At 45.8% G+C, this 15,024-nt stretch overlaps 2 protein-coding genes across 2 annotated transcripts in view; one reads left to right on the top strand and one right to left on the bottom strand.

The window, feature by feature from the left end:
• Nucleotides 1-4,662, top strand: part of ZNF276 (zinc finger protein 276) — a 17,444-nt gene extending 12,782 nt beyond the window's left edge. The window contains exons 8-11 of the mRNA XM_018566484.1: nucleotides 1,012-1,087; nucleotides 1,761-1,878; nucleotides 2,939-3,038; nucleotides 4,391-4,662. Coding sequence (XP_018421986.1) covers nucleotides 1,012-1,087; nucleotides 1,761-1,878; nucleotides 2,939-3,038; nucleotides 4,391-4,652 — 556 coding nt within the window. The 3' untranslated portion in view covers nucleotides 4,653-4,662. The remainder of the gene's footprint in view (nucleotides 1-1,011; nucleotides 1,088-1,760; nucleotides 1,879-2,938; nucleotides 3,039-4,390) is intronic.
• A 395-nt stretch (nucleotides 4,663-5,057) lies between these two features.
• FANCA (Fanconi anemia complementation group A) overlaps nucleotides 5,058-15,024 on the bottom strand; it is a 55,672-nt gene continuing 45,705 nt past the window's right edge. Inside the window, exons 38-43 of the mRNA XM_018566476.1 lie at nucleotides 13,096-13,152; nucleotides 12,501-12,609; nucleotides 11,455-11,521; nucleotides 8,649-8,775; nucleotides 8,466-8,567; nucleotides 5,058-5,165 (exon numbers count right to left, since the gene is read on the bottom strand). Coding sequence (XP_018421978.1) covers nucleotides 5,058-5,165; nucleotides 8,466-8,567; nucleotides 8,649-8,775; nucleotides 11,455-11,521; nucleotides 12,501-12,609; nucleotides 13,096-13,152 — 570 coding nt within the window. The remainder of the gene's footprint in view (nucleotides 5,166-8,465; nucleotides 8,568-8,648; nucleotides 8,776-11,454; nucleotides 11,522-12,500; nucleotides 12,610-13,095; nucleotides 13,153-15,024) is intronic.

Genomic DNA, 15,024 nt, shown 5'->3' with positions numbered 1-15,024 from the left:
CCAATCTGGCTAAAAAAAAAAAAGTCAGAGCATTATGTGCAGTTGTGTTGATCAGTTAGACAGAGTTAAAGGCCAAGTTCCATTGGACCCCCCCTCTGCCCAGCTATGTTCTAATGGGGGATTGGGCTGCATTTGCATAGCGATTGGGTGCTGAAGGGTCACGGTCATAGACATAGACATGATGACAGTCTGATGAAATGCAGGCTTAGCGTGCACTACTATATTTAATTTGTGTACACGCGTGTGTAAACCATTTATTGCAGGGTCCCCATTGAGATGATCATACTTTCTATTCAGCAGGGGCATGGAGAGTAAATACCAAAGTTCTAAACCCTTTCTCACGCTTGCCTAAAAATTATGTATTGGCTGGATGTGGGCTTTAAAGTGACCATCTCCTTTACTCTAAGGCTGGGTTCACACCTGGGCGTACAGAATATGCGCGTTTGCCATGCGTTTTGACCGCGATTTGCGGTAACAAAAAAACCACGCGACAAACGCGTGTTTCCGAGGGCTACCTGGCTGTATCCCAATGGATACGCGTGACAAATACGCCCCAAAGAAGCTCCTGTACTTCTTTGGGCGTGTTTTGCAGCGCGTTCCTACGCGCTGTAAAACGCCCAGGTGGGAACCATGCCCATAGGCAATCATTGGTTTTCACATGTTGAGCGTTTTATAGCGCGTAGGAACGCGCTGTGAAACGCCCAGGTGTGAACCAAGCCTAAAGCTCTGATTATTCACCGCACCCCTGTTTAGTGATTTGTGCCCTCATTGGGCAGAAAGACATCTCTATGGACAGGGGTCAGTCAGAAGTTGAGGCCTCCAAAATGAAGGAAATCTCCCATAGGACACACATTTGGTTCTTCCGGACAAGAGACGTGACAACAGCCAGCACCTTTTAGTTATCAGTCGAGTGAAGGACAGATGGTTTTAGGGTGTAGCTTTTAAAGCATTCCCCACCAATGAAATGAGCATTAGGAATAAAGGCGCCAACGGAATTCTTCTGTGTTTCAGGGAGGAGCTGCCTACAATCTACAAGTGTCCTTACCAGGGCTGCACTGCCGTCTACCGAGGTGCCGATGGGATGAAGGTATGTAAGAGTACAATGGCTGATGCTGCATGCCAATCCTGGAACAGAAAGTGATAACCTGGCTGTGTCTTACAGAAGCATATAAAGGAACATCACGAGTTTTGGGTCCCATAGACATCTCTATGCATTGAAAACTGCACGTTTTTCAAAGAAGAATCGTGCAAACAAAAACACGCGACAACTGCGTGAAAACAGCTCACCAGCTCAAACGCCCAGGTGTGAACCAAGCCTAAAGCTCTGATTATTCACCGCACCCCTGTTTAGTGATTTGTGCCCTCATTGGGCAGAAAGACATCTCTATGGACAGGGGTCAGTCAGAAGTTGAGGCCTCCAAAATGAAGGAAATCTCCCATAGGACACACATTTGGTTCTTCCGGACAAGAGACGTGACAACAGCCAGCACCTTTTAGTTATCAGTCGAGTGAAGGACAGATGGTTTTAGGGTGTAGCTTTTAAAGCATTCCCCACCAATGAAATGAGCATTAGGAATAAAGGCGCCAACGGAATTCTTCTGTGTTTCAGGGAGGAGCTGCCTACAATCTACAAGTGTCCTTACCAGGGCTGCACTGCCGTCTACCGAGGTGCCGATGGGATGAAGGTATGTAAGAGTACAATGGCTGATGCTGCATGCCAATCCTGGAACAGAAAGTGATAACCTGGCTGTGTCTTACAGAAGCATATAAAGGAACATCACGAGGAGGTGAGGGAGCGGCCCTGCCCACATCCTGGCTGCAACAAAGTGTTCATGATAGACCGCTACCTGCAGAGGCACGTCAAGCTCATTCACACAGGTGACTACACAACCCTATAATGATCAAAGGATGTAGATCTACACCTTAATGCGGAGTGCATGCCCACATCAGGGTGCAAGTCTACACTCCCTATTTAAAGCAAACCTGTATTCTGCACTCGTATCACTTACTGAAGTTACTCAACCCTCAAAGTAGGTTGTTTGAAAGCCTGAAACCTGCAGTGCTGATACCTTGTCTGCCCCATGAAGCCCTGTGCGAATTCCAAGTTAGTCTGGGTTAGTACTGATACAGGGCTATGGACCCTCTCACCGACCCCTTGTAACAGCTCTAAGGCCTCGTTCACACCAGATGCAGTGCGTTCTGGCCAGAACGCACTGCCTAGCATTGGGGCCGGCTCACTTTTTTGTGGGGCAGGAGGGGGCGTGGCAGTCCATTGATGGAAAACATTCGTAGTGAGCTCTGCACTCCTTACAGTCCAGTTGTCAGCGGGTGCTTGTAGTGTCCCCGACAGATGGTGCCGTGCATTTATCATATCAGAAGATGTCACCAGCACGCCCATTATGCACTTCACACATTTACTCTGAGAGCAACATCACATAATGCAAGCACTATTTTGATCGGACCGCAGGCATAGTGTGCCTTCTGATCCCGCGCGGCCGATCGCATTGCGGCCGCAGGGCGTGGCTACGGTGCCATTCACTTCAATGGATCGCCACTCCCCCTCCTGCCCCACAACATAATGAGCCGGCTGCAGTGCGTTCTGACCAGAACGCACTGCATCTGGTGTGAACGAGGCCTAAGTCCTGGTTATTATCCTCTCCAGGACACAGTATTCTATCATAGGAGGAAGAGACTAAAAGGCAAATTATTTCCCTAGCTGGATGTACCATAGAGAAGGACAGGCTGCTGCGTACAAATAACACTGCCTGTCTTTCCCGGGAGCGGCCCGATACACCCGTGCACGCAGCGTGGATCTGTACGGCCCTTCCCTGTGTGAAGGAGGGTCAAGCTGCCATATATGTCATTTTTGTTGTTGAGTTTAGTTACACTGTATGAGAAGTCCTATTTCCTGACACCTTACCTGTCATCTGATCCCCAGAGGAGAGGAATTACATATGTGACCAATGTGGACAGGCCTTCAAGCAACGCAAACACTTATCTGTGCATCAGATGAGACACTCAGGAGCGAAACCCTTGCAGTAAGTACAGCAGCCATGCGGATTGTGTAGACAGCTATTACATAAAAGGCATCATTATTTACAGTTCAAAAGATGCTAAATCTGGTAGATCACATGGGCCCCAGGCAGCTTGTGCTTTGTGGGTGTTTTACATCATTAAAGAATGCTGGAAAAGTTTTTTTGTTTTTTTTAATTAACCCTTGCAGTGCGGAGGTAGTGCTCCTTTTGTTTAGGTTACACAAAAAAAAGTTATACTCACCCAGTGCCCTGAAGCAGCTTCTTCTTAGACCGGTCCTTTCAGAGTCTCTCCCCCTCCGCTGCAGTGGTCTAAGGTCCCGTAAATCATCACGTCTATACAGTGTATAGAGTGAGGCCCTCAAGGAAGATTCCAATGCTGCATGGAGGGAGAGATGGGCAGAAGGGGGCGCTGTGACAGCTGGCTAGCTCGGAGCTTTGGGTGAGTATATCTTATTTTTTCCTCCCTAGACACTGAGCACTTAACCCCTGCAGTGCGGGTGTTGCCTTCCCCCTCTATATTTATGGTCATGCTCTTGGTACTACTTTGCTATAAAACTGAGGCATGCTGGGGCTGGCTTCCTTTCCAATCAGGAAGCCGGGCGGTAGGTTATGACCTGCCTCCCGATTGGCTAGGAAGCCGGCTTTACTTGTTGCTTGGCAGCACGTAATGACCCAGCTTCCTGATTGGTAAGAAAGCCAGGCTGCTGAGAAGTGAAGGCAGCTTCCTAGCCAATCAGGAAGCTGGGTCATTACGTGCTGCCAAGCAACAAGTAAAGCCGGCTTCCTAGCCAATCAGGAAGCCGGGCGGCACGTCATGACTCACCTCCCAACTTCCTGATTCGTCAGGAAGCCTTGCTGCCTAGCAACAAGTGAAGCCGGCTTCCTAGCCAATCAGGAAGCCAGACAGCACCTCATGACTTGCCGCCCGGCTTCCTGATTGGTCATGAAGCCAGGCAGCCTCTGCAAGTGAAGCCGGTGTTCTTTCGCTAGAAGACAGGCAATCAGGAAGCCAGGCGATTGGTCATGATCCGCCACCAGACTTCCTGATAATCAGGCACCGTTACTCGGTATCAGCGAGTTCCCAAAAACCAGTATTGGTGCATTCCTATCTATAGCCCATAATGTTCTTGTTCTGCTTTTGTTAAACAAAATGTATATTGTTATAAAAAAAAAAAAAAATCAGTTGGGTTCACATCTTTTCTAGTCCTGCCTGAGACTCCATATCACAGTCATGTTTTCTCCTCTTTATACTTGCCCTAAGCATGCGTAGCTCTGTTACTGCGTAGATTTGTCATGCCCTTTGAGCTGAAAAGTGACGGCATTGTCCATAACACATTCCCATTCCTTCCCGTCAGATGTGAAGTGTGCGGCTTCCAGTGCAGACAGCGCGCGTCACTCAAGTACCACATGACCAAGCACAAGGCTGAGGCCGACCTGGAGTTTGCATGTGACCAGTGCGGGAAACGATTTGAGAAGGCGCACAACCTCAACGTGCACATGTCCATGGTACATCCGCTCACCCAGAGCCCGGCCAAGCCCCAGGAAACCGAACCCGATACCCCCTCAGGGACTATGGAAGCTGTGAAACCAGAACTGGCTCAACAAATGCCCAGCTGAAGACTGGACAGGGAAAAAAAAACCCCCAAAATCTGGAACTTTTCACTTTTTATACTGTTTTTAATTGTTTTGCTGTACAGAGCACAAAGCATCTCCATCAAGACTTCACACAGTGAAAATAAATCAGTCTCTGTTCTTCTGCGGAACTCCTCAATGAACTGGAGACCCGACCAGTCACTGCAGAGCAGTGTCACCATCTCCTCGTACTGTTCTAACATGACAGTATGTAGAGAGGTGGATAAATTATGATATTAACTGATATGAAAGTGTTTGAATAAATTATTTACACAGTAAACGTTGCCAGCTGGTCCTTGTCACGCTCTCTATATACTTCCTGCACAAACCACGTCTGCTCGGCAGCACAGCCACCGCTGCTGTGTGAGACATCATCACACGCACGCTCTTTTAAAATAGATCGGGCTCGTCGTACATACAGTCATCCTCCATGCAGTGTAGTAAATTCTGAAGCAAGCCAGCCAGCTCGGGGTCCTTCTCCTCCCAGGAGCCAACAATCTGCACAGAAAAACAGATCGCACATATTTAACCCCTTCAGTGACACAGCTTCAGAAATGGTTTTCGTTCCTGGGGACCGGAACAATGTTGTGTTTGTTTAAAGGAGAATTATGATAGTGATGGGGGATAAATTGGCAAGAATAGGTGGATAGATATGTTCTGTTGTACAGAACTATTATATATTATGTGTATGGCCTCTAGTGATCCCCTCCTACTACTTGATTATGCTAATGTGGAAGAAACTGTAATGCAATTGTATGCTATACTGATTGTGCATCATGTGCTATTTTATTGTTTTATTGTACTTTGGAAAATTAATAAAATACTTTGAAAGTTAAAAGGAGAATTATGAGGTGAGTGATTTTCACTCAGCCTCATAATCTGAGCTGACCTCTGACAATGAAACTGTCACAGGTCGGCTCAGTATATCGGGAAGTGAGCGAACACATACCGGCGCTCGCTCGCTTCTCGATCCTGTGCCAGCAGAGAGCCGTGACAGTGGAGGGAATGGATTCCCCCCCTCCCCTGTCCGATCCTCCAGCGCTGACTGGCGGAACGGACGGGGGAGGGGGCAGGTACTGCTGGCTCTGCCTCTAGATAGGCAGAGCCAGCTGTTACTCACGCAGCTGGGCGGATCCAGGCACAATTGTCAGGATCCGCTTCAGCTGCGGCGTCTCAGTATACCGCGAGCAGTAGCTTAGGGCTTAGGGTGACGGGAGGACGCTTAGTACTGAGCTTAGGGTGACGGGAGGACGCTAGTTTGTGTCCTCCCGTTACCCTTAGGAGAACTATGGGGAAAAGCCTTAACCCCATAGTTCTCCTTTAACCATAATTTCCATCTTGCTCATTTATTGCACCTACACAGATTCTATACTGGGGTTTTTTTAAAGGACAAAATGGGCTTTAATTTGTGACTTATGCATATTGAAATTCTTTTTTGTTTATAAAAAGCACAAAAACCCACATTTGTCAGTTTTGGCAATAACAATGTGTACATATTTAGTGTAGCTAACAGAGAGTAATTCAAAATAAATTCTTATATCTGTCCTGATTTATATGTATATCATGTCTGGGATTTATAGGTCACAAAATACAAGAGTTGAAATTCAGTTTTAGTGTGGAACAATTTTAGAATGTAGATAGATGAAAGTAGTCACTCGCACTCCATGATATTAAAGTCAATGCTGTTTATTGACTGAGATAACACACATCTCCTTAGCGACGTTTCGAGACCATGCGGTCCCGTCCTCATGCAAACAAACACTCTCTGTTTGCCTGAGGACGGGACCGCATGGTCTCGAAACGTCGCTAAGGAGACGTGTGTTATCTCAGTCAATAAACAGCATTGACTTTAATATCATGGAGTGCGAGTGACTACTTTCATCTATCTACATTTTTACGGAGGCATCCGTTGTCACTACCGCACCCACCCAGTTGGATTTGGGTTTTTGTCCGGTCAGGAGTGCGATGGGACAGGAGGATTTAGTTTCAATTTTAGAATGTGGTATGTTTTTTCTCCTAACTTTAACCACTTGATGACCGCGGTGTTTACACCCCCCTCCCGTCCAGGCCATTTTTTAGTATTCAGCGCTGCGGTACTTTGACATTTATTCTTGCAACGCTGTACTGAAATGAATGTAGCTGGGAATGACAGCTGAATGCGGAAGTGATGTAATATACATCACTTGCTGCATTCTGGCAGCGGAGAGCAAATCAGAGGGAGATCATGTTCTGATCAACCTTTGATCTCCGGTGACAGAGCCGGCGTGCCAGTCCTGGCCTGCACCGGGCATAGCGGATCTCGGGACCAACGGTGACAGTGCGCACAACAGCAGAAAATACAAGCGACCTACAGACGCCGGAACGCTTGTATGCGAATGGCTATTGCTGGCTGTTTACATTTTTGACAGTTTCCTTATGAGTGGGGACGGGGAGGGATGTCTTAAAACGCCCCCCCGCGTCTACAAGCCTCCCGTCCAGCTGTTTAGGTACAGCCAATGGGCAGTAGGTGGTTAATAGACTATCACTATATTTCCTTACCATTTTTTTTAATTTTAAAAACCTTTTTTTTTTAAACTACGGGGCACTAAAGGGTTTAATATTTTCAGGGGCTTTTGATACTACGAATTCTGAGGAGATACTATATTCTCCTCGGAGATACTGTGTATCACTTTGTAATACACTAAGCCGGCTTCCAGCTCCACAACACAGTGAGCTGAATGCCGGCTCGGTGGCTGTCACCGCACGGCAGTCACAGTGATCAGCTACCGCGGTAATTGCTGTGCTGTGACCACCCAGGTTGCTGTTGAAGGTCTGCCTCGGACCCAGAGGGACCCATCAACAGCATTAACTCAATGAGCTGCTGGTCCATGCACGCCTCCCACATGATGGAATTATTCTGTCACCAGTCATTAAGGAGCTGAAAGACCATGATGGAATAATGCCGTCATCGGTCGGGGGGGGGAATTTTTCACCAAAAATGTAAAACTCTGGGCAAAAAATGTATCCCCCCATCTTTTAGCAATGAAAGTTTTTGAGTCAACTGTCATGTGTGCCCCGCCAGCACCTCCTCCAGGACTGGATTGCTGTGATGAAGTTTGTGCTCGCCTCTGGCCGGTGCTCCTGTTGGTGACACCACACTGCTGCAGTTCTGGGGTATGATGGCACTGGACAACCTATGGGGAGTGTCCATGTAAGTTGTCGCTGGTGATCACTTGTCCAGCATGGCCCTTACACTAGGGACAGTGCTGGAGTGTTGAGAAGGCAAGTACAGCTTGGGGCGGTGGTGGGGGGTAACTAAGGAATAAAAATAGACTCTAAAACTATCTTTAAAGGGTAATTCCACTTTCCCAGACGAATTTGGGGAAAATGAAATTACCCCCTCCAATCTGCCCCAGCTCCCGGTGTACACAGCATCGCAGCTCTGTGCTAGGTATTTCAAATTACACTCGCAAATGGTGAACATTCATTGGTCAGCGCGGTTACCTGACCGATCAATGAGTAGCGCTTGTCATTAATTAGCACCGTCAGCGGACTGCACTGGCCAATAAGTGCTTGCCATTTACAAGTGTAATTTGAAATACATAGTGTAGGGCCGGATGCTGTATATGGGGGGGACAGATCGGACACCAGCAGTGTTTGTTCACAGGTAAGAGCAGCGGGGGGGGGAAGAGGAAGCAGATTGATGGGGGTAATTACCCTTTAAGGCAGACACTCCCTTTGAAAAGAGACATTACACACAAAAAAAGCAGATAATATATAACCCTGACTACATATTATAAGGACTAGAGGACGGCAAACCTGCGGCAGGCGACTCCTGAACACAGCGCTAGTCTGTTGGCCCTTCAGAATGCAGCCAAGTAGGAACTTGCGCCCCTTGCTGAAGACGGTTTGCGGATCTGTCTAAAAAGAGCACACAAGTATTCAGTTCAACCTTTCATGTCATGACTTCTACATTGATGTCCACATTGCTGTAATACATACCTGCAGGGGATCGAGAAGAGGGCTACCATCCAGAAAGAGTTGGAAGAGCTGAGTATACATCTCTAGCGAAATGGGTAGAAAGTTCTGCTGCTTGGCCAGACTTTCCACAGGAAGACACTCCGCTAAACTGCAGAAACAAAACACGGGGCGATGTAACCCTAAAAAGTAGGAATGATTACAGTTCCTCTTGCCGGATATAAATTGATGAGCTGTTTGCCATTACTTGGTGTGAATGAGTCCAGAGCTCTGTGTCACTGTACCTTTCCGGTCCCCCACAATGCCCTGCTTTCAATGAAGTCAGTCCCAAATATGCCCTGTTCACACGACGTCCGTTTTCTGTGCTGACCTGATCCGTACGCTCCTGCGCTAAAAATGTATCCCTATGTGTTTTATGGGCTACAGTTCTCACGTGCGCAGTCCGTTCAGGTTACGACAGAAAAATACTGCATGTCACATTTTGTATGGTCCGGAAATGCAAAACGCGTCAAAAACGCACTGCAACTAACATACTGACAGCCCCACTCCAGCAAAAAAATGTTTAAAAAAAAAATTGGAACGCATCAAAAATGCACTGCATCAGTAGCACCGCGTCTGCAGATCTGCACCTGATATCATGTGAACAGGCCCTAATACTGGTACTTTCCTGGAGTACAGCAGGACCAGCCTTTGTAGCGGTACTGTGATAGCACTGTGAGGCTTCCATATATATTTGCATATGTATGCTACGTTTAATAATACAGGAGCGGCTTTAACTCTGGTTCCCTTTGCTAGATCTTCTATTGGAAATACACAATGTTACAATGCAGTTTTTATTGGTTTCTATATTTACCTATTACAATGGCAAACAGCTCCAGGTTGTTGTTCATTCTGCTAGTGGTACCGCCAGGGAGGTGCAGTAAGGTCAGTGGCAGATGAGGCACGCCCCAGCAGAGCGGTCCCCGACGCTGTGACTCAGTCTATGAGGTAGGAGGGGAAAATGCTCATGTGGGGTGTTGAAGGAGCCTGCTTGTCCCTCACCTGCTTGTCCGTGATGCGGCATCTAGATGGATGCCGTCAGGGGTTTTTTTGATTGGAAGGCTTGGACCAATGGAGCTTAGCCATTGGTCCAAACCGTCCACAGAGTTCAAACCTCTGACTCCAAGTCAGAGGCTTGTGGTTACTCTGACCTCACTGCCTTAGGTTACACACAGCAGCGGGGAGGCTTTCCCCGCTGTGTAACCGGTTACAAGTCGCTCTGAATGGAGAAAAAACTGCAAACTTCAGACTTGAAGCTGACGGCTTTTTCTGCCATAATGGCAGGTGAGGCTCTGTCTCACCTGCCTCCCCAGACCGCACGTCCCTGGGTACCACCTATACTGATGTTCCATAATCAATATTCCAATTCAATACAGAAATTCCCCAGCCTACATTTCTGCTAGCCAGCAAAGAGAACCTGCCTGTATTCTATTACTGAAGGGTAGTTCTATATTGATCTGTACAGGGGTCACTTTCTGCTTTGTTGTATTTGGCGCAAACACACACACACACAGTTTCTAGGCTGCCTTGACCTACTCTGCATTTGTATCTTGCTGTACCTTTAAAGGGGGCTGCAGCCACCTCTATGTCAGCTGATCGATCCTAATTTATTCATTGATCCTTTAGCATTTCACCATTTGGGGGCTCACGCAGATTAAAGCTGAACTCCAGGGTGGTATAAAAGACACAACAACGAATGCTGCTCCGTATTCATTCATGTATCATTACATACATTGTTTATATGTGAACAATACAGAAGAGCTTAGACATTGAAGCAGCACACAAAAGGCAGCCAGATGTTCTGCAGTGCTCATGTGCTAATAAGGAACACGATGATAGGAAGAGAGAGCAGAGTGACGAGCTCATCAATGCCTTGCTTCTCATTTCACTGTCTGAGTTGGGGAGGAGGTGCGGCGCGCAGCGTGTGTGGAGCCGTGAACAGGGCCAACTGATCGGAAGCCGATTAATCGATTATTGAAAAAGTTGACAACTTTTTCAATAATCGATTATAATTGATTATGTTGATTAGTTGTTGCAGCCCTAGTGTATATGCTCCACCCTTCTTGTTGGTCAGTACTTCCTGTGTCATGGCCACAGCTAACAGGCCACATGTAACAGGGACACGTGTATTCTGCACAGTACGCTACGAAAGCATCATCTTTTGACCGCATAATACTGAAACCATTCATTCTGCTGTATCCTGTTGTCTGATGTTCAGAATAAAGCAACCCTTGAGGATGAAACGGTATTGGTGAGTTCAGCTATCTGACAATGATTGTCCTCAGTGATTGAATCTGCTTATACAGGCCAGGCATAGAGGACTCAGCCAGGGATAAGTCACTAGCACAACAACCGGAGTCAGAATAGTCCAGACATAGGCTGGGCGAGGGACAAGACCTGTGCTCTTGAACTGGAGCAGAGATGTCTCTGCCAGATTGGGTTGTGCTGTGTGGCAGAGCTGTGTAAATCTCAGGACCGGAATAACAGAAGTACAAAAGTATATCAGTAAAATGAAATACAAAAAGAACCTGCCAAAAAACAAATATAGAAGCTGCCATTCCCGACAGCATGTTCCATGGCTGTCATCCTTATCCCTCCTTCACTACTTAGTGAGCTGCTGACCTGGAACAAGCAAACAGCCAGAGAAGTGTCGGGACACCTGATCTTCATGGCTGTTCCAGTCAAGTAGTGAAGCAAGAATGTCAGCCCTGGAGTATGCAGCTTTATAAAGAAGTCCACAATGGCAGCTCCCATGTATTCATCCTGAAGGGGAAAGATCCTCCAAACGTACCTGAAGAACGCCAGGGGGAGCAACTTCAGAAACTCTTCAGAGACGGACTGATGGAGGTGACACTTATCTGCAAGAAAGGGATTTCAGTCACGCCTTGGTATTTCTGCATGGAACAGAGCGGTGGCCAAGCAGGAATTGTTTGCTATCATAGTGTATATGTTTCATAACTGGAATTCAGATCTTTATTAAAACCTATTATTGAGGCAAAACACCATCTATACCAGGGGCAGGCAACATTGGCTCTCCAGCTGTGCTGAAACTACAAATCCCATCATGCTTCTGCCTCTGGGAGTCATGCCTGTGGCTTGCAATGCCTTATGGGATTTGTAGTTTCAGCATAGCTGGAGAGCCGAGGTTGCCTACCCCTGACCTATACTATGTAAATATCACATTTGCCATTTTTATATTAGTCTTTCTTAAAGTTACTGCAGGGCCAGCTGTATTACAGAGGCCAGTGACCTCTAAGGCAGCACTTTAAATGCCCGTAGGGGGTACCATTGGCATTAGGATGCCCCTTGATGGCTGCTGTTAAGTGCATGGAAACCACATTGGCAACTGGTGTGAAGGAGATCACTGGCCACTTGAGATTATTTCGTTTTTACCTTGGTTCATTGCAGGAATATTACAATTCTCCTAATCCTAACAGCGGGATCTACAGTATATGCAGTAAACTCTCTGTTATCCGGTATTCAACTAACCAGAACTCTCATCTAAACAGAAAAAAAAAATCCCCTGATCTGCGGCATGTATTATCCTGGAAACGATCGTGTGTCTATTTGTCTTAATTTGCTTTTGATTACTGCATTTCAATATCAATATAAAGTCAATACAGAGTTTATATATATGTTTTATGGTATATGTTTTATGGTATGGTATAGTAAGGGGAAGGGCATTGGTTAGACCCATTTTTAATAGTAAGTCTCAAGCAACCAGAAACGACATTTATCCAGAATCTACCAATCCCTGTGGATGGCGGGTAACTGGGAGTTTACTGTAATAATGATTTAAAAAAAAGAACAATATTCCTAAAATGAGTCCTTACTCACGTTTTTCTGGTTTTAGCTGACAAGTGGTAAGCCAGCTCCCTCCCCTCTCCTCCACACACTGGATGGTTTGTATACAATGTTCTAGTGCCACCTTGTGTTCAGCTCCCCCCTATTCAAAAAGAAAACATAACTTCATTTCATCAAAGCTTTGCCATTTTTACTTGATTTTTTTGTTTCAAAATATTTATTGATTTTCAATTAGAAAAAAGAACACAAATGGTTCACACATTATAATGCAATGGCAGAGTATTCGATGCATACAGTACAAGTCAAACTTGAGACGCAGATGCATTGATATACATTATAATGACATCCAGTGCATAACCAAGGGAAAGACAGGAAAAAAAAGGAAGAAAGTCATCGGAGGAGGTAGCGCCATTAGAAGCAAGAAGGTATCACGAGTCCGTGAGCATTAGTTAGAGTTTAAGGCCATCCAACTCGACCATATGGTCACACAAGGATCTGTCACAGGAAGGTAAGATTATACATATCCATGTTGGGGTGATGAAACAGAATCCATGGTTCCCAGACGTCTAGAAATTTAGTGTTAGTGTATTTTTACTTGATTTTAATGAGAGAGGAGTAAAGTATTTACCTTCAGTGTCAGAGGGATCAGATCCACGATGGAGAAGAACAGTAAACAATCCAACAGCTGTAATACAAATGGGAAAACATGAAAAAAGACCGAAATAATCGCTGTACTCGCTGTTTCCTGTTCAGCTTTACATTCTCAGTGAGTGTACTCTACATCTCCCTCTGTGAACTCCTCCTCAATGATCACTCCCTCTCCCAGTTCTTCTTTGCAGAAGGGCCTCTCCTGTTTCCTGTCAGCCGTACTGGAGGGCTCCATCATACACTCAGGTTTAGACCTTCAAGGCTCATGTGCCTCCTCTCTCTTTGTTCTCCTCCCCAGAGTTGTGCTCCCCTTACATACTCTCCTTGGCAGTGTTACATGTTCATCATATATACACTGTATTGACAAAAGTATTGGGACGCCTGCCTTTACACGCACATGAACTTTAATGGCATCCCAGTCTTAGTCCGTAGGGTTCAATATTGGGTTGGCTCTGCCCTTTGCCGCTATAACAGCTTCAACTCTTCTGGAAAGGCGTCCACAAGGTTTAGGAGTGTGTCTATGGGAATGTTGGACCATTTGTGAGGTCAGGTACTGATGTCGGAGGAGAAGGCCGGGCTCGTGTCACTTTGTTATAATACCACTAACAGGTGACCGTGGAATATTTAGTAACAAGGAAAATGTCACGGAACACCTGAATCCAATGATTTGGAGGGGTGTCCCTTGGCAATATAGTGTATGTATGACTCTTGTCTTTCTCTAGTTTTCATTCCTGATTCTGTACACAGCAGTCCTGGCTAGAAATGCTGTCCTGGCCCCATTCATATAGCTGGATAGGGGAACACACGGAATATTCTGCTTAGAAATACTCATTTATAGCTATGATTTTCTTAGACATTGTATGCCCTTTCCAAAGCTCAGATTTTAAAAAAAGTGACATTCTGTTGTATGCGTGCATGTGAAAAGGTCAGAACTAGGTGGACAAAGACAGTATTCCTCTTCTGTAATAAAAAGCCTCCCTGTTTGCATTTTTTTTAATTTTCTATGTAAAGTGTTGCTTTAACTTTCCTGCAAAACACATTACTATCATTTTAAAGTTGATGATTGCAAAAAAAGAACTCTCTATGATTGTTGTGTAGTTGGTCCCTTCCTGCTCTCCACAACTCACTCTTGGACAATGAGAATTCCCATCATACTCTGTACCCAATAGGGAGGTAAGGAGGGCAGCAAGGGACAGGCCACATAGGGACCATCAAAGATCTGGACACATTTTCATTGTTACAGCACCCAAAGATTTTAGTTAGCAGCACACGTTTTAGGGCCAGTTCACACCAGATGCAGTTCGTTCCGTTTGGCAGCTGCATCTAAAATGTATCACAATGCTTTCCTATGGAATTTCTGGCGCTCTGTTCACACCAGTGCAGTCCGTTCGGATGCAGTCAGAAAAAATACTGCTTGCCCTATTTCCGCTGCATCGGATCGCAAGGGAACGCATCAAAAGCGCATGCAAATGCACCTGAAATCCCATTTTAAGCACAAAAAAAACCCAAAAGACATGTCATTCGCTGTACAATGCATCACACTGCAGCTGCGCAGATGCAGGTAATTCTGGTTTGAACTAGCCCTTAGGAAAACCAATTTTGTGAAGGGTCTGCACAGGTAACAGGTAAACTTTAAAGCGGAAGTCTTTTTTTTACTTTCTCCGTGCAGTTTTAGCAGAACTGCTGCTGGTGTTTATGAATAATTACTGCAACCGAGTCTTCTTTCTCTTTTTATGGGCTATTTATTTATTTATTTGTTTTTTGGCTTCAGTTTTGCTTGATATCTTCCATTGTAATGGCGTCTTGAAACTCTCAAGACCTGTTATTCCCTTGTGTTTATAATTCACAATGCTGATCACCATCCACAATGAAAGGAGAGAAGCGATGTATATTATACGGCGCTTCTCCG

This window comes from Nanorana parkeri, unplaced genomic scaffold, assembly GCF_000935625.1.
Source record: "Nanorana parkeri isolate BGI_ZX_2015 unplaced genomic scaffold, ASM93562v1 scaffold952, whole genome shotgun sequence".
Lineage (NCBI taxonomy): Eukaryota > Metazoa > Chordata > Amphibia > Anura > Dicroglossidae > Nanorana > Nanorana parkeri.
The sequence above is the reverse complement of the archived record's forward strand: the minus strand, read 5'-3'. Positions and strand labels throughout refer to the sequence as shown.